The sequence below is a fragment of the Callithrix jacchus genome, chromosome 1, assembly GCF_049354715.1.
Source record: "Callithrix jacchus isolate 240 chromosome 1, calJac240_pri, whole genome shotgun sequence".
Classification (NCBI taxonomy): domain Eukaryota; kingdom Metazoa; phylum Chordata; class Mammalia; order Primates; family Cebidae; genus Callithrix; species Callithrix jacchus.
The window spans coordinates 179662939-179687310 of NC_133502.1; the positions used below are offsets into that span (position 1 = coordinate 179662939).

At 54.5% G+C, this 24372-nt stretch overlaps 1 protein-coding gene across 4 annotated transcripts in view; it reads left to right on the forward strand.

The window, feature by feature from the left end:
• Positions 1–202: 202 nt before the first annotated feature.
• LAMC3 (laminin subunit gamma 3) overlaps positions 203–24372 on the forward strand; it is an 81667-nt gene continuing 57497 nt past the window's right edge. For all 4 annotated transcript variants that reach the window (XM_035260621.3, XM_035260626.3, XM_054237163.2 and 1 more), the window contains exons 1-3: positions 203–633; positions 17622–17926; positions 22996–23126. In XM_035260621.3, the coding sequence (XP_035116512.2) occupies positions 255–633; positions 17622–17926; positions 22996–23126 (815 nt within the window). In that variant the 5' untranslated portion in view covers positions 203–254. The remainder of the gene's footprint in view (positions 634–17621; positions 17927–22995; positions 23127–24372) is intronic.

The window sequence follows — 24372 nt, forward strand, 5'->3', positions numbered from 1 at the left end:
GCCTCCCCGGCGGACTCCTGAGCGCGCACTGCCGGGCACGTCCAGCAGGTGGGGTGGGCGCCCGGGGACGCCGCGGTTCCTTGTATTTTTGGTCGGGTGGGGCCGCCGCCGGCCGCCCCTCCCTCCAGCCTCCCCGCCCCGCCGCTGTCCCGCCCGCCCTGGAAGGCGGATCCTGGGGAGCCCCGCGCGGTCCGCGCCCACCAGAGCCGAGCCGGGTAGGGCAGGCAGAGCGCGCGGCGTCGGTGCCCTTCACCATGGCAGCGGCGGCGCTCCTGCTGGGGCTGGCGCTGGCGCTGCTGACACCGCGGGCGGCCGGCGCGGGCATGGGCGCGTGCTACGACGGCGCCGGGCGCCCGCAGCGCTGCCTGCCGGTGTTTGAGAACGCGGCGTTCGGCCGGCGCGCCCAGGCCTCGCACACGTGCGGCAATCCGCCCGAGGACTTCTGCCCACACGTGGGCGCCGCGGGCGCGGGGGCACAGTGCCAGCGCTGCGACGCCGCCGACCCCCAGCGCCACCACAACGCCTCCTACCTCACTGACTTCCACAGCGAGGACGAAAGCACCTGGTGGCAGAGCCCGTCCATGGCCTTCGGCGTGCAATACCCCAACTCGGTCAACATCACCCTCAACCTGGGTAAGCGCGGGCTGGGGGCGCACGCCCTGTCCCTACCCCACTGGGGGCCCTAGGCTAGGGCCTGAGCTGCTGTGCGGCCCAGGGTTGCCGCGTAGGGCTGCAGGACCCAGATATGGGGTGGGGAGTGGGGGCACTCAGAAATAGGAACTAGGCTGGGCCCCATGGCTCACTCCTGAATTCCCAGCACTTTGGGAGGCCTAGCCGGGAGGGTCGCTTGAGCCCAGGAGTTCAAGATCAGCTTGGGCAAAGTAGCGAAATCCCAGCTTTACAAAAAATAAATAAAAATAGGCCGGGAGCAGTGGCTTACGTCTATAATCCCAGCACTTTGGGAAACAGAGGTGGGAGAATCACCTGATGGCAGGAGTTCCAGACCAGCCTGGTCAACATGGTGGAACCCATTTCTACTAAAAATAGAAAAATTAGCCAGGTATGGTGGTACCTATCTGTAGTCCCAGCTACTCGGGAGGATGGGGCAAGAGAATCGCTTGAACTTGGGAGGCGGAGGTTGCGGTGAGCTGAGATGGTACCACTGCACTCCAGCCTGCACAACAGAGCTAGATTCCGTCTAAAAAAAAAGAAGAAGAAAAAGAAAAAGAAAGAAGAGAAAAAGAAAAGAAAAATAGCTGGGTGTGGTGGTGCACACCTATGGTCCCAGCTACTCAGGAGGCTGAGGCAGGAGGATCACTTGAGACTGGGAGGTTGAGGCTGCAGTGAGCTCTGATAGTGCCACTGTACTCCAGCGTGGGCTACAGAATGAGACCCTCTCTCTTAATAAAAAGAAAGAATGAAGAAAGGAAAAAAAAGAAAGAAAAACAGGACCTGTACCCCTTGTTAGCCAGAAGGATAGACTGAGGGGGTGCCCCGTGGGGCGGAAGGGGCTGGAGTCCCTTTCAGAGCTGGGGTTCTAGGTTGCATTTACAGTCCCCTTAATGCTTTTCCATCCTAGACCTGAACTGTCTAGGAGATGACACACCAGGGGGTGGGTTGGTCACCCTCTAGGGCAGGGGCTCCTGATCTTGGGTCTTCTGGTCAACTTCAGCTACTCAGTGGACCCCTGAGGCTGCCTGCAGTCCTTGGGTGGGTTCTGGAAGATGGAAGCTGTGACAGTCATCACTGCACAGGCAAAGTTTAGCCCTCGGGGCAGGAGGATCAAGTGTCTTCCTGCTGCTGGGTAGCTGCTGTGGGTGGCATGGCCTCTCTGCCCTGTTCATGACTTGCGGAGGTGCGGGAGCCCTTAGATCTCCAGGAGTCAGAATCCGGAGTCTGGAGCCGGCCATGGTTCTCAGCCCCTGCCCCCACTGCAGGGAGCTGGAATGCTCTCTCCTCCCTCCAAGTTCAACCAGATTCCCATGTCCTTTGTGGCTGGGTACGCGCTAAATGTCTTTCTGCTGCAGTCCCCACTGCCCTTTCAGGAGGGGCTGGTATCACTAGTTATACTCCCTTATCTTTGAGGTCAGTCTCCTGAAGCTTTGAAAACTCAAATTATTTTTATAACTCATTTTAGCTGCTAAACCTGACCTGAGGCTATTTATAAGCTATGTTTATCCTAGTGAGAATGAATATTCATTGGTTTTGCTGCTGAAATCTCATTTGAGTACAGCCTGCAGCCCCAGACCCCACTGGGGCTATTAGCACAATATATGGCATAAGGCCTGTATCAACTTTCTAAACTCTGAAAAGTTCTCAGGCCAGGCAGGGTGGCTCACGCCTGTAATCCCAGCACTTTGGGAGGCCAAGGTGGTCGGATCACGTGAGGTTGGGAGTTTGAGATCAGCCTGACCAACATGGAGAAATCCCGTCTCTACTAAAAATACAAAATTAGCCAGGTGTGGTGGCGCACACCTGTAATCCCACCTACTTGGGAGGCTGAGGCAGGAGAATTGCTTGAACCCAGGAGGCGGAGGTTGCGGTGAGCCAAGATCATGCCATCGCACTCTAGCCTGGGCAATAAGAGCAAAACTGTCTCAAAAAGAAAAGTTCTCAATTACCAAACACATCTGGAGCCTGGGAGTTTAGATTAGAGATGTTGGGACTGTATCCTATGTTTCAGATGAGAAAATTGAGGCTCAGAGAGGTTGTTTTGCCCAAAGGCACACAGCTGCTAAGTGACCATCTGAGCATGGACATTCATGGACATCAGAGGTCAGAGCATAAAGTCTTTGATGTGAGTTTCACCACCTATCAACTTTGTTGGCTCCACCGCAGCCTGGCGACAGTGTCCTGGGGAGGGCTGGAAAGTGGCATTGGAGTGGGGTGGGGGAGAACTGTGAGCCCCCTCTGCGGAGCACACCGGTACTGGCTGCCACCCCAGAAGCTCCCTTCTTCTGGAGCCACGTCACCTTCTCTTGGCCTATCTGGATCACTAGGTGGGGTTTCTGGATGGGACAAAGGGGGAGGGGACAGGAAACCGGGGGGAGGGGGGAGGCTAGAGGAGTTGTCTGGATGGAGCTGGCAGGACCCCAAGGCAACAGGGAAGGAATCTGGGACAGGGTGGGGAGTGGCGGGGAGACACAGTGCTCCATGACAAAGGGTGTCACGTGTGTCCTGGGAACCCAGGGGCCAAAGAAAGGGCTCAGCCCAGGCACAAACAAGGTGGGAGGAAGGTGGGGGAAACAGCCAAGTTTTTGGATTGGGGGCAGTTCCTGTTTACTGAGCATCTACTGTGTGCCAGGCCCGGTGCTGAGCTGTGGGACCTCGTCGAACTCTGCCTTGATCTTTAGAGGCAGAGTGGCTCTGATCCTTCTAAAAGCAAGGAACCTGAGAGCCTCCACATGGTCAATGCAGAGCAAAGGTGCACGAGAGCTCACACACACATGCACACACATACACACATGCATGCACACACGCACACACGCATGCGCAGACACACACACACACTCCCTGCTGTGTCTTACCCCCCCCATGAGCATTCTTTCTGTTTTGTCACCGAAAATCAGGAATACAAGAGAGAGTCCAGAAGTGTTTGTCCAGTGAGCAAAGAATGAACAAATGAATGAGTGAGTGACAGGGTCACCTCCTCTGTCCTGTGCTCTGGGCCCAACTCAGTGTCCTCTTTTGCCTGCTCTGGGAGGCAGAATAGAGTGGAAATCACGAAAAGGGGCTTTGGACTTAGTCCCAGCAGAGCCACTCACTGGGCCAGCGGCATCCCCTCTCTCCGCTTCGGTTTCCTCTCCTGTACTGGGCGATGAGAGTTGCCACTTCCTGAGCAGCTGTCTGGGTTCATGAGTCCAGGTTGGAGCCATGGCAGTCCTCATGTGTGACCAGCATGGCTGCTGAGACGCCTCAGGGCCGAGGCTCCCCTGCGGGTGGGCCCTCCTGCAGGGATTGGGAAATGCTGGTCCCGGCCACCCTGCCTCCTCAAAGACATCCTGATCCTTGGCTCTGTTTATGCACAAGGGGCGCCGGGGGCCCAGCAGCCCCAGATCTGGCCTCTTTCTGGTTTCCTGTGACTTAGGTTTGCACCAGGCTAAGCCATGCCTTGCACAATAGTGGGGGAAGGAGAAGTCTGGGGTGGCTGGTGTCCCCGGTGGAGGCTGTCTGACAGCCTCTCCTCCTGGTCCTTAGGCTACCTCTGCTGGCTCCGTCCCCCACTGCTCCCTCTCCTTGAAGGCTCATGGGAGGGGAGAGTGGGCGGCCAGCTCTGGCCCAGGGTCCCCTGGAGGAAATGGGGTGAGGGGCTACCTCTGCTGGCTCCGTCCCCCACTGCTCCCTCTCCTTGAAGGCTCATGGGAGGGGAGAGTAGGCGGCCAGCTCTGGCCCAGGGTCCCCTGGAGGAAATGGGGTGAGGGGCAAGGGAGGAGACGGAGGCCGCCTCGTTCCCAGCCCCCCGTGGCTCTCAGACATCTGTTCAGATCCTCCCGTCATCTCTGAGCCTTCCTGTCTGGGATGAAAGGCGGCAGCGGGGTCTGGCAGCCCCAGCCCACCACCAAGGCTCAGGGAGACCGCTGGGCTGAGGCCTGGGAGTCGGTGGGGGTGTGGGGGGAGTGGACAGACCATTCCAGGGCTCTCACCTCGTGCCCAGGCAGCATCCCAAACCGGCATGCTTTATTCATGAACAGACAGTGAAACTGAGGCTCTGAGGGTGAGGTCAGTTGCTTAGAGTCACACCAGTCAATAAATGGTGGCCCCTGGGACCCTCCCCTGACTCTTGCACTTGGGAATGAAGAGTCTGGGCTAGGCTGGTCCCTGTGCTTCAAGCCTAGTCCTGGGAGGAACAGTGTGGGCTGTGGCTTTCAGTGGGCTGGGGGAGTCTCCTCCCCGCTCGCACTCTTCGTGGATCACTGAGAATCTCCTGGAAACACAGGAAGACCCAAGTCCCCAAGTGGACGAGTTCTCCCCTCCCTCCCCCACAGGTCCGCGATGCACCTGCGCAGAGTTGATTTCTTCTTGCTTGTCTTTAGCCGTTTGCTTGGTGGTCACCCAGCCTCGTCTCACTGGCCAGAGGAAGCAGCTGTGAACAGGGCCACATGTGGCCCCTGTCCTGGGGGGCTCAGGGCCCACCAGAAGGCAGCCTGTACTGAGCAGTGCTGCGAATGAGGATGTATGCTCTGAGAACGTGCACTGGGGTGCATGAGCCTCGTCTCCAGGGTCAGGAAGGGCCTTGCTGAGACCTGAAGGATGGTAGGAGCTAACCAAAGAGGGAAGGGTGCTCCAGGCCGAGGGGACAGCACCAGGAGGCAGAGGTAGCTCCATGGGTTTTAGACCCTCAGGCCTGGATGGCCTGAGTGCAGATGCTGAGAAGACGCTGGGGTCTGGTCAGCCTTGGGGAGGAGCCGGGCCCTGGGGGGCTGGATGTTAGGGGACCCTGTGGCCCCTGAGGGGCCCCAGAGCCAGCTGGGTCTCCAGAGCCTTGGCTCCATCGTGTCTTCCTGCCAAGTGGGCGGCTGCGTTTGACTTGGCCTGGGCCAGTGGTGGGGGCCAAGTCCTCCCTCCTGCTCCCTGGGGGTTCTGGCTGGAATGCTAAGTTCCAAGCAGGGCAGGGGGTCAAGGCAGCGGCTGGTTGGCCTCCATCCACCCACCCACAGAACTGCCTGCACCCCAGGCCCCTGGGCCCAACTGGCCTTGGCCACCTCGCTCTCTCTGGCCCTACCAGGAGGAATCCAGGAGTTGCAGGGGTAGGAAGTCCCAAAGCCCAGGAGGGGGGTAGGCAGCCTCCCATGGCCTCCTGTCCACCTCCCACACTGCCCTTCAGCAGGACCTTGGCTGGGCGTGGCACTCCGTCTCCTCTGGCATCTTGCATGTGCTGTGGCTTCGGCCTGGCACACTTCCCCTCCCACCTGCAGCCTAACTCACGTCTCTTTCATCAACAAAACCTGCCTGCCTGGGGATGCCCGTCTGCCCCACGCAGCTTAGCGGCACCTCCTCTGGAAAGTCCCCTCCCCCTCCAAGGTCAGGCAGAGGGCCCGCCCCTGCATCCTTGCAGCCCGGACTCCTCCTTCCACCAGAGTCTGGGTGACACTACAGGAGGGTTTGGTTTGTTTATGTCCAACCCTATCTCTGAGCTGCCAGAAGGAATGCCTGTTTTCATAGCTGTACCGCAGCGCCCAGCCTGCATTTGCCCACTGCGCAGGGTACTGGGTAAAGGTTGGTCAGGCAAATGAATGGAAGAACAGCTAAAATGTCATTGAGGCTGGGTGAGGCTCACACCTGTCATCCCAGCACTTTAGGAGACAGAGACAGGAGGGTCACTGGAACCAGAAGTTTAGGGCCAGCCTGGGCAACAAAGTGAGACTCTGTCTTTACAAAAATGAAAGGAGAAATGAACAATTTAGCTGGGTGTGGGGCAAGTGCCTATAGTCCCAGCTACTTGGGAGGCTGAGATGGGAGGATCGCTGGAGCCTGGGGGTTAGAGGCTGCAGTGAGCCATGATCACAACACTGTGCTCCAACCTTGGCAGCAGAGCAAGACCCTGTCTCAAAAAAACAAAAAGAGAGGTAAATGTAGTTGAACACATGATGTAGGCCTGGGACTGTTCCGAGTGCTTCCAAGGCCTTTGCTGATTTAGCCCTGTTATTGTTATGCCCACTTAGCAAATGGGAAAACTGAGGCACTGCATTGCAGTTACTTGCCTAGTGAACCTGAGGGAGTTCAGGTATTTTGCCCAAGTCCACAGAGCCAGGAAGTGGCAGGCCTGGGCTGTGAGCCCCAGAGTTGCAAGACTTCGCTGTGTTTCCTCGCAGAGAGCGAGGGACTGAGGAATTCAGGGACGGGACGAAGGGCTCCCAGCCTTCCAGGTGCTCCCGTACTCCTGAGCAACCACGTTCACAGCAGCGCTGCCTTCCTCCCGGCGCAGCCCTGCCCTCCCCAGCTCTGCTTGCCCAGGCTCTAGCAGCTTGGCCTGTCTCCCCTCCCTGCAGCCCCCTGTCCCTGGACAGGCCCTGCCTGCAGCCATGACCTTGCACAGCTCATGCCCTGGCTTTGCCTATTTGAATCGTGGTGGACATCCAGGACTCCACCTATAACTCCTGCCCTGGCTCAGTCCACCTGAGCCCTTGGCTGGTAACTGGAGCAGCCTCCTCAACACCGACCACTCTGGATGTCATGCTAGGACCCCCATGTGCAAAGGCTGCAAGGGCCCCTCATGCACAGCAGCATTGCTTGATTTTTTTTTTTTTTTTTTTGAGATGGAGTCTCGCTTTGTCACCCAGGCTGGAGTGCAATGGTGTAATCTCGGCTCACTGCCACCTCCACCTCCCAGGTTTAAGTGATTCTCCTGCCTCAGTCTCCCAAGTAGCTGGGATTATAGGTTCCCACCACCACACCTATCTAATTTTTTATATTTTTAGTAGAGACAGGGTTTCACCGTGTTGGCCAGACTGGTCTCGAACTCCTGACCTCAAGTGATCTGCCCTCCTTGGCCCCCCAAAGTGCTGGGATTACAGGTGTGAGCCACGGCACCTGGCCCATAACAGCATTTTCACAATAGCCAAAGGTGAGTCAGCCTTAGTGTCCATGGAGGGGCAAATGTGGTCCATCCATGCAGTAGAATATTACTCAGCCCTGAAAAGGAAGGAGATTCTCACATAGCCCAGTATAGATGAACCCTGAGGTCATTATGCTATGGGAAAGAAGCCAGTTGGAAAAGAACAAATACTCTGGCGTTCCACTTACATGAGGCAGCCAGGGATAGTCTAGTCCACAGAGATAGAAGGTAGAACGGAGGTTGCCAGGGGCTGGGGGAGGGGCACTGGAGAGGAGATGTATCGTGGGGACAGAGTTCCGTTCTAGGGATGGATGGTGGCGAAGGTTGCACAAACACATGAGCGGCACAAATGGTTAAGATGGTTAATGCCATGTTATGTGTATTTTACCACAGTAAAAGAAGGTCTGGACAAAAGTGCATGTCGGCCCTTTGGGAAGGCAGTTTGGCGGCGTGGATGAAGACCCACAAGAAGATTCCTGGCCTTTGGCAAAGGAATCCTACTTCTGGGAATTCAAATAAGGGAAGGGTCCTAATGCATGAAAACGTTCATCAAGGCATTCTTTGTAGTCGGAAGAAATTGGACCCATACGGGGATAGTTAAGTAAATTGCAGGACATAAATTCACATGGTGATTGGAGCCTTTCAGTGCAGCAGCTGACAAAGAGTTTGTAATACGCAGGGAGAGCCGAAGTCAAAATGTTGAATGAAGAAAAAGACACGAGTTGGTATATGTGGAATCATCAGATTTATATTTTAAAATCCCTAAAGAGTAGGCAAAAAAGACAGACGTCAAACTGGGAAGCTGTTTGTCCTCAGGACTTATAGCAACTTTTCTTCCATTTTCCGTTTTTCTACATTTTCCCAATATTCTCTCATGAAGCTTGTTCTAATTTAAAAACTGGAGAAAACACATTTCTACAATTTTTTTTTAAAGCACCCGCCTTGCTATGTTCCAAGATGTTTTTCAAAGTTCTGCTGCAGCACAGCTTGGCACCGTAACTCCTAACCCCTTAAAAGAAAGCGTGTGGAGCAGAGTCCGGATCTGGGGGTGGCCTGGTGTCTGTGGTGTTTGGAGCAGAGGCTCCGGGCCTTGGAACCAGGTGGGGGGGCGGCCCAGATGTGCCTTCACTAAAGGATGCTGTGCTCAGGCTGCTGCGGGTCGCCGTCACAGACTCCTTGGTAAACATCTAACAGCCAGACACCTCTCGGGAGGGGAGCTTGGAGCCACTTAAAAGGTAGCTGGCAGCTAGAAGCATGATCGGAAAAAGGCAGTCACTGGGACTTCGTGCAAACGAGCAGCCTCACGCGATAGGAAACATCCCGGCTTTTCTGTCCTTGCCAAACCAGGAGGTGAGAGAAGACGGAGCAGTATCACAGAGACATGGCAGGGACTTGCTGTTACGAGAGTTAATTAGAGGCCAGGCACGGTGGCTCACGCCTGTAATCCCAGGATTTTGAGAGGCCGAGGCCAGCAGATCACTTGAGGGCAGGAGTTGGAGACCAGCCTGGCCAACATGGTGAAAGCCCGTCTTTACTGAAAAACAAAACAAAACGAAACAAAAATTAACCGAGCATTGTGGTGGGCATCTGTGATCCCATCCACTTGGAGGCTGAGGCAGGAGAATTGCTTGAACCCGAGAGGCAGAAGCTGCAGTGAGCCGAGACTGGGCCACTGCACTCCAGCCTGGGCGGCAGAGAGAGATTCCATCTCAAAAAAATAAAAAGGTTTAATTAGAGGGGCCAAGAAAGCAGCTTAATCCCTGCTTTCTGATGAAAAGATTTTTTCCGAAGGCAACCAAAAGGCTGGGAAAGGAATGGCCCCAAGATCTTTTAAACAGCGACAAGAATTCAAATCTGCTGCTCTAGCCCAGACCCTCATAAGCTGCAGGACTAATGAGGCTTCTGGGTGATTGAGACAGCTGTGATCCTATCAGGAAAGTACAGCCAAGATGTCATCCTCAACTGGTAGCTGGTGGTGACACTGCTTGGGAGTACTTGGCTTCCCTTACCTGCAGGCCGCTCAATATGCTGTTCCCTCTGTCTAGAATGCTGTTCCTTCTGCTCTGCTCACCTGTCTGGCTCCCATGCACCGCTGCTCATCCCACCAACTTATTGGATCACATGCTCCAAGCTTACCTCTCACCGCTGCCCCTCTTCCCTCTCCATGCTCCTGCCAGCCTGAACTACAGGCTCCACCTCGAGGTGGCCCCTCTCTGCCGACATTCTGCCTGGTGTGAAATGCACGTTCTCTTCACCTTCCCTGGCAAATGGCTGCTCATCCTTGGGACCATAGGTTTGGGTGTCTTGTTGATGCTCCCACAGCCTCCCTGGGCTGCTCTGTCCTGTTCTGTAAAGACCTGCCTGTCTTGGCTGGGCGTGGTGGCTCACTCCTCTAATCCCAGCAGTTTGGGAGGCTGAGGCCAGCGGATCACTTGAGGTCAGGAGTTCGAGACCAGCCTGGCCAACATGGTGAAATCCCATCTCTACAAAAAATACAAAAATTAGCCAGGCTTGGTGGCGCATACCTGTAATCCCAGCTACTCAGGAGGCTGAGGCAGGAGAATGGCTTGAACCTGGGAGGCAGAGGTTGTAGTGAGCTGATGTTGCTCCACTGCACTCCAGCCTGGGCGGCAGAGCTAGACTCTGTCTCTGTCTCAAAACAAAAAATTAAAAAACGGAGACCTTCCTCTCTCTCCCTGCCTGTAACCTCCCCTTGGAGCAGGTGCCATGAATCCTTATAGCTGAGCGTGGCACCTGGCACACAGGAGGTGCTCAGTAAGCACTCGCCAGGTGAACGAGCAGACTCGAGGCAGGATTTGTACCTTCAAGGAGTTTATAATCCGGTGGCGACAGTAGGCAGGCCTGGCAAGATGGATCACATGGCCCCAAGTGTGTCTGCCAGGCATGATCCCTGGGTGAGTCTCTGTTTAACAATAGCCAGCATTTAGAGAGCACCTTGCCTAGTGCTTCGCCTGCACTGTGTGGCTGAGACCCCCAAACACGTCGTTTACTAGCGAGGAGTCAGGCTCAGGGAGAAGGACTTGCCTGTTGTCATGCTGTTTCTCTCTGACCACAGGCCCCCCAAAGCCACTGCTCAAAACCAGAGTACCCTCCTACTCAGGGGTCCGTGGGGCCCCAGAGAGAAGGGGCTGCCTAGGAAGGGGGTGAACAGGGTGCTGGTGCCCTTGGAGGTCCCACCCGCCCCTCTCAGTCTTCACCTGGCCGAGCCAGCAGCTGGGCACAGCAGAGCCGCCCCCCATCTCCCCACCACCCAAGCCAAATAGCAGGAGCGCCAAGCTGTGTCCTCTCCAACCAGCTGGAACATAACGCCCATCAAGAATGACACTGGGACAGTCATAAAATCAAGCCGGCCCACATCCGGCACTGACCAGGCAGAATGAGCTCAGAACGAAGAGGCTTGCTTTGGGAAAATGGAAACAAAACAAAGCCCTTTAATTGGAGCCATCTGGGGAGCAGTGGCCTGTGGAGGTGGGGCGGGAGGGGCCAGGGTGGAAAGCTGAGCTGGGAATGTATGGGTGAGGCTGCCCTGCCCACTTCGGGCATTAGAACCAGGCGGGGAAGCTGCTTCCAGCTTCCGGGGAGTCACACACAGCAGGGTCCCTGAGCTCTATGTGGCCACCCACTTCTTCCTCTCCCATCCCAGCTCTTGGCATTTCTGGGTATGGTGACTCCCTATGAGGAGCTGGGGACTCCCCATGGCCATGATGCCAGACGCCACAAGACCCTGGCTAAACCAGGACTGGGCTCCTCACAGCCCTCCCACCTTGGCACTAAGTCTAAGCCCCAAATAGGAATTAAGATTGCCAAGCCTAAAAGAGCCAAAAAGATTGCCAAGTTATTCTCCAACCTGGGGAGAACAAACATTTTTCCTTGGGTTGGTTATTGCCTAGGACTTTGTGTTAAGAAGGACTCTGAGGTACGGTCTGAGCTGAGACATGACTACACATTTGCAAAGAGAGGTGGCAGGGCATTCCAGACCATTGCAATAAATCAAGGGACAGATGAGGGGCTGAGAGAATGACAGGGAGCAGGGCAAACACAAGGAATATTCCAGAGTATGAGCTGGTGATCTGGTGAATGCTGAGGTCACTGGCTGAGGATGGAGGTGATTCACCAGCTTCTTGTTTTGGTGCATGGAGAGACCAGGGGAGGAAGGAGGATGCCTTTATTTATTTATTTTTATTTTTATTTTGAGATGGAACTTTATTCTGTCACCCAGGCTGGAGTGCAGTGGCACAATCTTGGCTCACTGCAACCTCTGCCTTCCAGTTTCAAGTGATTCTCCTGCCTCAGCCTCCTGAGTAGCTGGTATTACAGGCGCCTGCCACCATGCCCAGCTAATTTTTGTATTTTTATTAGGGATGGGGTTTCACCATGTTGGCCATGCTGCTCTTGAACTCCTGACATTGTGATCTGTCTGCCTTGGCCTCTCAAAGTGCTGGGATTATTTTTTTCCCCACATACGTGTAACACAAAAATTTTGGATACCCAGAAGTGGAAATGCTGGATCATATGGCATTTCTATTTTTAGTTTTATTGGGTTTTTTTTTCCCCCAAATGGACCAAAGTGACCCCGGCTTGCTTTCAATTAATTTTAACCTTTGAGCTTTTGTAAGTGTAATCAACCAGGTGAGGAGGGCAGGGCCTATTTCCCAACACTTTCGGTGTAAACTCAAATTGTAGGTTCTTGCTCGGAGTAAGACAGGCTCTTCCCTGCCTACAAGGTTATTCTTGAGTTGCAAAAATTCTCTCTCCATGCTTTTTCCTGTATCCCTCTATTCTATCTCGGCTGCCACAGAAAGCAGTCAGAGAGAAAGCACGGGCGGTGTTTGCACGGTAGTGGAAACCTTAGCAGGCGGGAGCTGCTCCAGGGCTGTCAAACCGATGCATTGTTTTTAGTTTTCACAGGAACCGCCAGTTTCCATAATGGCTGCACCATTTCACATTCCCACCAATAGAGCACGAGGATTCGTCTCTCCACGTCCTTCCCAACACTTGCTCTTCTCTGTTTTTTGATAGTAGCCATCCTAATGGATGTGAGGTCTGATTATACACATAGATGACTGTGTAAGGAAAATCTCTCAAACGGTGTTTTTCCTCTGCTCTCAGACCACAACCATCATCAACACAGAAGACTTCTAGGACCAAATGCGTGGCTTTCCCCCCCATATAACAAGCAGCGGTACCAGCTGGGTGTCCTCTAATTCGGTTCCAACACAATCTACTCAGAGGTAGCATCCCATCCCCCAGGTTGAGGACTCAGTCCCACACACCCCAGTCGCAAGTCCGGGCCTCAGAAACTTCGGACTGACTAGCTTCAACTTCCCATGACACCCTCCTTGGGTTCAGTCAGTTTGCTGGAGCAGCTCACAGACTCAGGGTAACACATCGACCGGTTAATTGTAAAGACCATTGCAAAGGACACCTGAAGAGAGGAGCAGGTGAGGAAGGGCGAAGGGGCCGTAGCTTCCAGGCCCTCCCTGGATGAAACCTTCAGGAACCACCCCGTGTTCAGCCATCCAGAAGCTCCCGAACCCTGTCCTTGGGTTTTTATGGAAGCTTCATGCAGCAGCATTGCTTCCCCTGGGTGTAGGGTGGGATCCTGTCTTTGAGGGTCTTAAGATCCACAGGCAGAAATGTAGGGGAACTTCAGAGCGAAAGGAGGACAGGAGAGGGCAGAGGCCTGCCCTTGAGGCCCAACACCCCCAAAATTCTAACAAATACCGTAAGAAGGCTATGGGGGTCATGAGCCAGAAGCTGTGGAAGAAAACACACATATATATATATGTATTTTTTTTTTTATAGAGATGTGGTCTTGCTATGTTGCCCAGGCTGGTCTCGAACCCCTGGGCTCAAGTGATCCCCCCACCTTGGCCTCCCAAAGTGCTAGGATAACAGGTGTGAGCCACCACGCCTGGCCTGAAAACTGGTATCTATCATAACACCACAATAACATACATAGTATATATAACAGCTTTAGGAGCTGTAATTCACATACCGTACAACTTACCCATTTCTTTCTTTTTTTTTTTTTTTGAGACGGAGTTTCGCTCTTGTTACTCAGGCTGGAGTGCAATGGCATGGTCTCGGCTCACCGCAACCTCCGCCTCCTGGGTTCAGGCAATTCTTCTGCCTCAGCCTCCTGAGTAGCTGGGATTACAGGCACGCGCCACCATGCCCAGCTAATTTTTTGTATTTTTAGTAGAGACGGGGTTTCACCATGTTGACCAGGATGGTCTCGATCTCTTGACCTCGTGATCCACCCACCTTGGCCTCCCAAAGTGCTGGAATTACAGGCTTGAGCCACTGCGCCCGGCCTCAACTTACCCATTTCAAGTATACAATCCAGTGGTTTTTAGTATACACACAGAGTTGTGCACTCATCACTGCAATCAACTTAGAATATCTTTCTTTGGGGGGTGCAGAGACAGAGTCTTACTCTATTGCCCAGTCTGGAGTGCAGTGGCACGATCACAGCTCATTGTGGCCCCTACCTCCTGGGCTCAAGCCATCCTCCCACCTCAGCCTCTCAAGTAGCTGGGATTACATATGCAAGCCACCACACCCAGCTAAGTTTTTAATTTTTTCTCATTTTTTTTTTTTTAGAGACGGGATCTCAATATGTTACCCAGGTTGGTCTCAAACTCCTGGGCTCAAGCGATCTTCCAGCCTCAGCCTCCCAAAGTGCTGGGATGACAGCTGTGAGCCACTGGCCCTGGCTTGAAACACCTTTATTACCCTGTACATATTGGCAGTCACTTTCTGTTCCTCCCCAGTCCCCATCCTGAACCCCTATCCTGTGACAACCACCTGTCTCCTTCCTGTCTCTGTGGATTTGCCTGTTCTGGACATTGACATGGAATCCCATCATATGTGGTCTTTGGTGATTAGCTTCTGTCACTTAGCAGGACGTTCTCGTGGTTCATTCTCATGGTTGCGTGTGTCAACGCTTCACTGCTTCTTGTAGCCCAATCCTATTCCATCATATGATTGGCCACATTTTATTGATTCACTCACCAGTTGGTGGGCACTGGATTTGCTTCCACACTTTGGCGGTTACAAAGCATGCTGCTGTGAACGTCCATGTCTACGTTTTGTGCGGATGTATGTTAAATGTTTTCATTTCTCTTGATATGTGCTGAGGAGTGGAATTGTGATAACCGTGTGTCTAACATTCTGAGGAACTGCTAGGCTGTTTTCCAAAGTGGCCACCCCATTTTACATTCCCATCGGCAGGTATGAGGGTTCCAATCCCCCCACCTCCTCACCAACACTTGTTATTATCTATGTTGACTCCAGCCAGCTGAGTGGGTGTGAAGAGGATCTCATTATGGTTTGACTTGCATTTCCCTGCTGGCCAATGATATGGAGTATTTTTTCTTGTGTTTTTTTCTTGGCCATTCACATATCCACTTAGGAGAAATATCTATTCAAAACCTTTGCCATTTTTGTTTTTTCTTTTTTGAGACAGAGTGTCGCTCTGTTGCCCAGGCTGGAGTGCAGTGGTGTGATCATGGTTCACTGCAGCCTCAACCTCCTGGCCTCAATCAATCCTCCCACCTCAGCCTCCCAAGTAGCTTGGAGGACAGGCGACCATGCTTGGCTCATTTTTAAAGTTTTTTGTAGAGATGGGCTTTTACCACGTTGCCTAGGCTGGTGGCGAACTCCTGGGCTCAGGCAACCTTCTCCCCTTGTGCCTGTTTTTAATTGGGTTGTTTGTCTTTTTATTATTGAGTTGTAAGAATGCTTTATATATTCTGGATAAGTCCCTTATCAGATATATGATTTGCAACTATTTCGTCCCACTCTGTGAGTTGCCTTTTCATTTCCTTAGTGGCGTTCTTTGAAGGACAGAAGCTCTGATTAAGTCCAACTTATCTGTTTTTTCTTTTGTCACATGTGCTTTTGGTGTCATTTCTAAGAAGCCTCTTCTAATGCAAAGTCCCAACGATTTACTCCTGTTTTCTGGAGTGCAGTTGTGTGGTCTCAGCTCACTGAAACTTCCACCTCCCAGGTTCAAGCTATTCTCCTGCCTTCAGCCTCCCAAGTAGCTGGGATTACAGGCACCCACCACCATGCCTGGCTAATTTTTGTATTTGTAGTAGAGACGGTTTCACCATATTGGTCAGGCTGGTCTCAAACTCCCAACCTCAGGTAATCCACCCGCCTTGGCCTCCCAAAGTGCTGGAATTACAGGCATGGCCACCGTGCCCAGGTTTTTAGCTCTTACCTAGAGCCAAGATCTTTCACCAGAGGACAAGAGTGGCTTGTCCTCGTCACCTAAGGAAGATGGTGGCAGCAGCAGGCAGCCTCCTGGGGGCCTCTGGGACCAGGTTATGGAAGGATTAGAGAAGAGAAAGCCGCCCATGGGAGGGAACTGGGCATGTTCTGTGCTGCTCCAGAGGGTGAGAGGCTACTGCCAGCGGCAGACATGCAGGAGGGGCTCCCTGAATGGGCCATTCTTCCCTTCCTTCATTCGTTCCTGCACCAACACTCAGTGAATGCCTGCCAGGAGTCAGGCACATAGCTAGGCACTGGGGTGGCAGAGATTATGGGAGAGACACCGGTGCTGGCAGTGAGGAACTCCGTCCAGCGTTGGGAGCCCAGCGCTTAGCAAGTAACTCTGCAGGAGGCTAGCTATGGGGTCACGTTGCAGGAGACCCCCTCCTCTGGCTTCGGGGGATGTCAGGGCTGTGGGATTAGGGCTTAAGGTTGAGTTGGGCTTCTGAGAGGAGGGGGTATGTGGATGGAGTCTTAAACTTGGGGGATGGGGGAGATGGTGGCATTTCAAGCAGTGGGCAATTGCCTTTTCAAATTCAGGCTGTACTTCCTTCTTATTATTGAAAGCATACCCACACTCAGCATAGACACCAAATACTTCCCAGCTCCAACTGTGGAAGGCAGCAGTTCTCCCGCGCCCGTACCCCAGCCCCCCTCTCCACCCTGCGCTGTCTGAGCTGCTTCTTTCCCCGATGCTTTTTATCGGGTGTTTTATCTCCCAGCCCTGTGCTCACTGCTGCCGGGGTTTTCCTCTTCTTAGGCTTTGCCTGTCGACATCCCATGAGGGAAGAGGAGGAATTAGGAACCCCCTTCCCTCTACCACAGCCGTCCTTCCTACCCAGGCTTGGAGGGTAGCTGAGTCATGGGGATGAAGCCAGGCTGACTGTTGTGGGCGCTTCTAGGGTGGAGCGGAGGGCAGGCAGATGCCTAAAGCCTGTAGATCCCCCTTCTGGATGTCAGGGGCAGGTCGGGGAGTGAGGCTAAAGCCCAGGGAAGGGAGAGGACACTGAGAGTTCAGGGAGGAAGCAGAGGGCTCAGGAGGGGGCTAGTGCAGGCCCTGGGACAGGCGGCTTCCGAGGTGGTGGGCATGATCAGAGGCCCAGGAGATGAGGTGAGGCAGGGGCCCCTTGCCGTGGCCACAGGGGGCTGTGGGTGAGGTAACTTTGCAAGTGCACTGTCTTCTGTGGAGTGGCCCAGAGAAGCTGAGTTGCAGGAGGTTGAAGGCTGAGTTGGGAGATGAGGCTGTGGGGCAGTGATTTAGACTTCTCGTGGGAAGTTTGGAACAGGAGGAAGATAGAAACTTGGAGGAATAAGGGGTCCAGGGAGGATTTCATTAGGATTACGAGGTCTGTAGTCATTGCCAGGGAATGAGGCTGAAGACACAGTGGAAGGATCGGCTTTGTTGAGGTATAGTAAAAGAAGTAACTTTCTAACGCTAGAGCAGGCTTTCTCAGAATGTGGCAACATCCCTTTGCAGGAGATATTTGAGCAAAAAGCGCTGGCTGCCTGTCAGGGTGTTACAATGGAGATTTCTGTGCACCACGGCGAGGTGACCCAGAAAAGGGACAGTAAATACTTGGGAAGCATGTGGCATTGTCCTCTCCAGTGCCCCAACAGGCATCAGGAATGGATGGTGGCATGCTCTGTCCAGAGCTCCAGACAGCTTCCAACTAGTGCATGCAATGCAGCCATCTGCTGCCCCGGACCGGGATTCCATTTCTCCCTCCCCTTCCATGAAAATGAGCCCACATCTTCCTGGCTACAGGGAAGGCTTACGAGATCACCTACGTGAGGCTGAAGTTCCACACCAGTCGCCCCGAGAGCTTCGCCATCTACAAGCGCAGCCGAGCCGACGGCCCATGGGAGCCCTACCAGTTCTACAGCGCCTCGTGCCAGAAGACCTATAGCCGGCCCGAGGGCCAGTACCTGCACCCCGGTGAGGATGAGCGTGTGGCCTTCTGCACCTCCGAGTTCAGTGACATATCCCCGCTGAGTGGGGGCAACGTGGCCTTCTCCACCCTGGAGGGCCGGCCCAGCGCCTACAACTTCGAAGAGAGCCCTGGGCTGCAGGTCAGAGAGGAGGGGTTGCGGGGTCGGGACGGGGTCGGGACTGGTGTGCAGTAGGAGGGTCTGGTGTGCCACGACATGGGGTGAGGGGCCTGCAGACCCCATGGTTTTCCCTTTTTTTTGAGACTGAGTCTTGCTGTGTTGTCCAGGCTGGAGTGCAGTGGTGCCGTTTCGGTTCACTGAAACCTCTGCCTCCTGGGTTCAAGCGATTCTGCCTCAGCCTCCCACGTAACTGGGATTACAGGTGCCCGCCACCATGCCTGGCTAATTGTTTTTTGTATTTTTAGTAGACACGGGGGTTTCACCATGTTGGCCAGGCTGGCCTTAAACTCCTTTCAGTGATCCACCTGCCTCGGCCTCCCAGTGCTAGGATTACAGGCGTGAGCCACTCTGCACTCGGCCACAAAGCCGAGTTTTGGCCACAGAGCTTAGTTTTCAAGCTTTCTTCCTCAGAAGCCTTTGCCACACCTGAGTCTTGTGGATGCCACTAATGAACCAGGTGGGAGAAGGGCCGCTCAGTGGACCACAGCTGTCCCTTCTCTGGCCTCCTGGGGCAGAGCCCTGTGGCTCCCGGGAGGCTGTGAGAACCGCCAACCCACCAGCCCCTTCCTTATATGGGCATGGAAGCTGAGGCCTGGAGGGGGATGGCATTTTCCAGAGGCACAGATGAGGCAGTGGAGGGGCCCAGGCCAGCACTGAGTGTCCAGGCTTCCGACTGGTGTTCTTTCTGGAACTTTCTGCCACCGGGCCTTGCTTCCTCCTCCTGTGAGTTAATAACAGGGCCTGCCCATGTGTCTCCAATGGCTCCTATGAAAATGGAAAAACGTGACAGGAACATGGGCTTTGGGGGCACGGAGCCCTGGGTTCCCTGCTGTAAGGCCGCACCAGCCAGCAGCATTTTCTGTGATGATGGACAGTGCCTCTAGCTGCACTGTCCCGCAGGGTGCCAGCAGCCACCATGAAATGTGGCCAGCACAGCTGAGGAACTGGATTTTATATTTAATTTTTTAGATAGCCACATGTGTCCAGTGGGGGCCCCTTTGGAGAGGCTGCTGTGGGGTAGCGGGAAAACACACACCCTGACCAGTGCGGTGCTTGGCACAGACAGCGTGCCCACCCATATTGTGGAGATACACATGTACGACAGCTCCCATCCTTGTCCTCACAGTAGAGAGGGCAGCAGGCCTGAGGCCATGTTGGTCTGTTCAGGGCCTTCTAGTTCCACCCATGTGGGTCCACCCAGGTGTGGGGACCTGCTGGTATCCACACCATCTGTGTCCACAGCTGTTCGTCTACACACAGGTGTGTTGAGTGACTCTCTAGTCCACAAGTCCCCAACCCCTGGCTGCAGATGGGTCCTTGTCCATGGCCTGTCAGGAACCAAGCCACGCGGTAGGTGGTGAGCCTCGGGCAGGCAGGTGAGCATTCCTGCCTGAGCTCCGCCTCCTGTCAGATCAGCCACAGCCATGTTAGATTCTCCTAAAAGCAAACAGGTGCACGTTCCACATGAGAATCTATAACACCTAATGGTCTGAGGTGGATCAGTTTCATTCCAAAACTACCACTTACCCCATTCGTGGGAAAATTGTCTTCCACGAAACCCGTCCCTGGTGCTGAAAGGGTTGGAGACCGCTGCTCATTTCCCTGGGTTCAGACCCGAGAGCTGTCTGAGCCCAGGGAACCTGCCCTCTCCTCCCCTCCAGACTTCCAGAGCATCTCCTTTGCCCATCTGGGATAACAAGGGAACCGGGATTAGAATCCTGTTTCCAGAGGGGACACTGAGACCCAAAAAGAAGTTGTGTCCCGCTGGCGATAGGTGGCACAAAAACACGTGGAGCTGCCATCTCGGTTCCCAGGACCACCCTTGGGTTTAGTGATTCACTATAAGAACCCATGGAACTCAGAAGAGCTGTGAGGCTGAGCTGCGATGTTTTGCAATGAAAGGCTACCGGGATACTTTTATATCCTCAGGATCCAGGGCAAAGGGCCAGGCCCCTCTTCGGGCGAGCTGAATCCTTTATCACACAGAACCACATCTCCAGACGTCCAGACCCTCCTCATCACACTAAAAATGTACACATGTCGTCATGATTGTTTAAAATTAGTTTCTTCTCCACCAGGCTCCAAAGCTCTGTAGATTAGAACATGTCAGCCGAAGCCAGGGGTGGTGGCTCATGCCTGTAATCCCAGCGAGGCCGAGGTCGGGAGTTCAAGACCAGCCTAACCGACATGGAGAAACCCCCGTCTCTACTAAAAATACAAAATTAGCCTGGCATGGTGGTGTGCACCTATAATCCCAGCTACTCGGGAGGCTGAGGCAGGAGAATTGCTTGAACCCAGGAGGTGGAGGTTGCAGTGAGCTGAGATCACATCATTGCACTCCAGCCTGGGCAGCAAGAGCGAAACTCCCTCTCAAAAGAAAGAGAGAAAGAGAGGAAGAGAGAGATAGAGGGAGGGAGGGAGCATCAGCTGAGGGCCGGCCCGCTCCCACCTCTCTGTGTGGCCGCCACTCTGGGGAGACCCTCGGCCGTTGGAGGCTTTCTGTCTGTTGCCTCATGTGTTCCGTACACTGTCCCTGATGGAGAGATGACCTTTTGAGAAATGTCTTCCCTGCTGCTTCTGGACAGAAGCCAGCAGAGAATGACAAAGAGGCGAGTCTACCTTTTCTCCTCATGCTCCCTCTGGTCACATTTAGGGGGCAGGTGCTTTCTCAAAGGACATGGAGCATGGAAGGAAGGATGTGGCTGCTGGGTCTTGGGTCCCTCTGACCCCGATGGAGGGGCCTAGGACTTTGGAGGGGAAGGCCGACCCGGCTGTGGCGGAGTCAGATCACCAGAGTTGAATGGCCGCCTGAGCACCCCCTGGACATAGGGCCCAAGCTTTCCACCTCCTGCTTCTCCTTAATGCTACGGCCTGGGTCCTCGGATCCATCCAAAATCAACTCCAGCACACAGTCATAGCTTAAGCTGGAGACATTACAGGTTGCAAAATTCCAGTGCCTGGGTGCAGCCCTAAAATGACTTTTTCAGACAGTTTCACTCTGTCACCCAGACTGGAGTGCAGTGGCGTGATCTCAGCTCACTGCAACCTCTGCCGCCCAGGTTCAAGCGATTCCCGTCCCTCAGCCTCCCACGTAGCTGGGATTGCAGGTGAGCATCACCACACCAGCCAACTGTTGTATTTTCAGTAGAGACAGGGTTTCGCCATGTTGCCCAGGCTGGTCTCAAGTGGTCCTCCTGCCTCGGCCTCCCAAAGTGCTGAGATTACAAGCGTGAGCCACCGCACCCAGCCCTAAAATGACCTTTAAGGCATCAAGTTGCGCCCCCTGCAATTTAGCCTAAGGCTTCTCTCTCCCAGCATCCATCCTGTGTCTCAGAGATTTTGACCCTGTTCCTTTACGACCATTGTCCTTGCGGACTGATGGCTCGGATCCCAGGCCAGAAAGCAGAGGCGGGAGACCTTGAGCAGGTCATTGCCATCTCAGGGTCTTACGGGGATGTGTGAGTAGACACAGGAAGGCAGAGCAGCCTAGTGGTTAAAGCTGGGACCCTAGGATCAGATGGACCAGAATCCCGGCTCTGCCATGCACTGGCTGTGCAACTTGGAACAGAATGCTGAGCCTCAGTCTCCTCATCTGTCAATGAGGGTAATAACAATGTCTGCTGCAAGACTGTGAGGCCTGAGCCCTAACCACACAATACGAGTCAGCTGCCGCTGCACCCCCCCGCCCAGCTCTGATGACCAGTTGGTTTGAGTTCTCCAGGTGACGCTTTTTTCTGGAGAAGGAAGCGTTGCAGTGCCTTCAGCTCTGGACTACGGTGCTTCCTCCGCCCCAGGCCTTAGCGCCTTGCTCCCGCAGCAGGTCCAGCAGCATCAGTACCCGGGCACTTGTTAGCAATGCAAACTCCCAGCCCCACCGCTGACCTCTGAATCAGAAGCTGCATTTTCACCAGGTCCCTGCATGTACTCTGGTCTTTGGGAAATGCATCCTGGGGTCATCCGGGCCTGTGGACTTAAGCACAAGCTTAGCCTGGTGTAGAGGCTCCCCTGTAGCTTTCAGGTGCTAGATCCCTCTCCCAGGCCAAGGCATCCTCCAGCAGGGGCCCTGGGTCCCCGGCAGTCCCTCTAGTTGGCGAGCTCTGGGGGAGCAGGAGGGGCCCGCCGGCCTGAGTCATGCTGAGGTGAGAAGACGGCCTGCCAGGAGCTCATTTTCTGTATTGATGGGCCTGATTGCTAAAGCAGGGGCTCCTGGGCAGAATCGAAACGCTGATTAATATTCAGCTGGAGCTGCCACTGATGATAACAGCAGGCAGATGAAAATGTCAGTCTGCACGTGGGTTTTCCCCGACTTTCCCACCATGCTCTTCCATGGGGAAGCTGCTCATTCAGGGATCAGCAGGTATTTATCGATTCCCTGTGAGGGCCAGGCAGAGCCCAGCGCCGGGGAAACAGCGAGAACAACAGACCCCAAGTCCCTACTCTCATAGAAGTGATGTCACCTGGGGCAAATGACCTGTCCACAGGAGCCTGATCCTCAGCATGTGAGAAACCAAGAAACCCAGGGTCTGCTGCACACCAGGCCCCGCTGAGCAGGGGAGAAGGTTGCTGGGCACACCATCCCCCAGCTGTATCCCTGGAATGGGGCATAGGAGCTGCTGGGAAAAGCCAGGTGACCTGCATGATGGGGTCTTCAGTGGGCTGCTTTGACCCCTGTTCCCCCAAACCTCAGCTGCTTCCTGACCATGTACCTGACCCCACAACCAGCGCTGACACTGGCCACCCTCCTCCAGACACCTCTGTAGGGATGGGACTATTTTTGTTCCATTTCAGATGGGAAAATGGAGGCTCAAAGACATTGAACAGACTTGCACTAATCGATGGCCTAGTACCCAGGTTGGGGTGACCCCAAAGCACAGCCTCCTTATTTCTGCAGCATTCTCAGAATTGGCTCGAGCTTGGCCCGTCCCTGTGTCCTAGGAGCCCCCGGGGCAGCCAGCTGGATCTGCCAGCAGAGTGAGGGGTAAGCACTAAGTGCTCGGGAACCTGATGGCGCCCTCTCCCCTCTGCCCCAGGAGTGGGTCACCAGCACTGAGCTCCTCATCTCTCTCAACCGGCTCAACACATTTGGGGACGACATCTTCAAGGACCCCAGGGTGCTCCAGTCCTACTACTATGCTGTGTCCGACTTCTCTGTGGGCGGCAGGTAGGCAGAGGAGGGAGGCAGGGTTGAGGGACCCAGACCCAGGAGTGGAAGGTGGCTGCTGCAGGAAGGTGGGGGGAGCGCAGAAGCCAGGTGTGCCCCAGGGGAGAGGGAGGGAACACCTGCCATTCCAGGCCCTGGGGCCCCTCCCCGCCCACCTCCTGCCAGGTCCCCCGCATCGGTGGCTTCGCCATGTGCCAACACACTGGGTCTTAGTGTCCATTGTCCCCTCAGCCTGGAGGCCCCTTCCCCTTTCTTTCCTTTTTTTTTTTTTTTTTTTTTTTTTTGAGGCAGAATTTTGCTCTTGTTGTTCAGGCTGGAGTGCAATGATGCAATCGAGGCTCACCGCAACCTCCGTCTCCTGGGTTCAAGCAATTCTCCCAGCCTCCTGAGTAGCTGGGATTACAGGCATGCACCCCACGCCTGGCTAATTTTGTATTTTTTTTAGTAGTGATGGAGTTTCTTCATGTTGGTCAGGCTGGTCTCAAACTCCCGACCTCAGGTGATCTGCCTGCCTTGGCCTCCCAAAGTGCTGAGATTGCAGGTGTGAGCCACCGTGCCAGGCCTCCTTCCCCTTTCTAGTATAGGAATGTTACTGGCCTACAGAAAGGCGCTCCTGTGTGGCCCCTGGTCCTGGTCCTATGTGCCTTCAGCACCCGTCAGTGCCCTGGGCAATTTGTCTCTCCTCCACCTCTGTCCCCTCCAGGAAGCAAGGGCTGCCCAGGGGGTAGAGGCCCGTCTCCCACCTCAAGTCCCATGGCCCGTCTCGCACCTGGCCACCTGGGACGGGGTGCCCAGGGAGGGTTGTGGGACGAGGAGGCACGAATGTTTTCCACGTAAATGTTTCTCAGGTTTCTTTGAATGGAGAGAGGAAAACAGGCGTGTTCCTGTCCCAGTCACATGGGGACGACAGACACTGATCAGATTGCTCCCCATAAACGCATCAGCCCACACCAGGATGACAAGGAAGGGGAGGAAAGGGAGAGCATATGCCTAGGGTCGGGGAGGATGGGAGCTGGCACTGCAGGTGGGACCTGGAAGTGGGAAGGCTGGGGCCAGTTGGAGGGTGGGTGGGCGGGTGTGGAGAGGTTGGCAGAGTGTCAGGGCCTGCGCTGGTTTGGCCTCACCCCGAAGTCAAGAGGAAGCTGTGGAAGGATTTGGCCAGGGTAGTAACAGAGTCTGATTTTTAAAACACCCCAAACCCCTGAAAGCCAAGTGGGGAGGATAAGAGAGAGGAAGTGGAATGTCA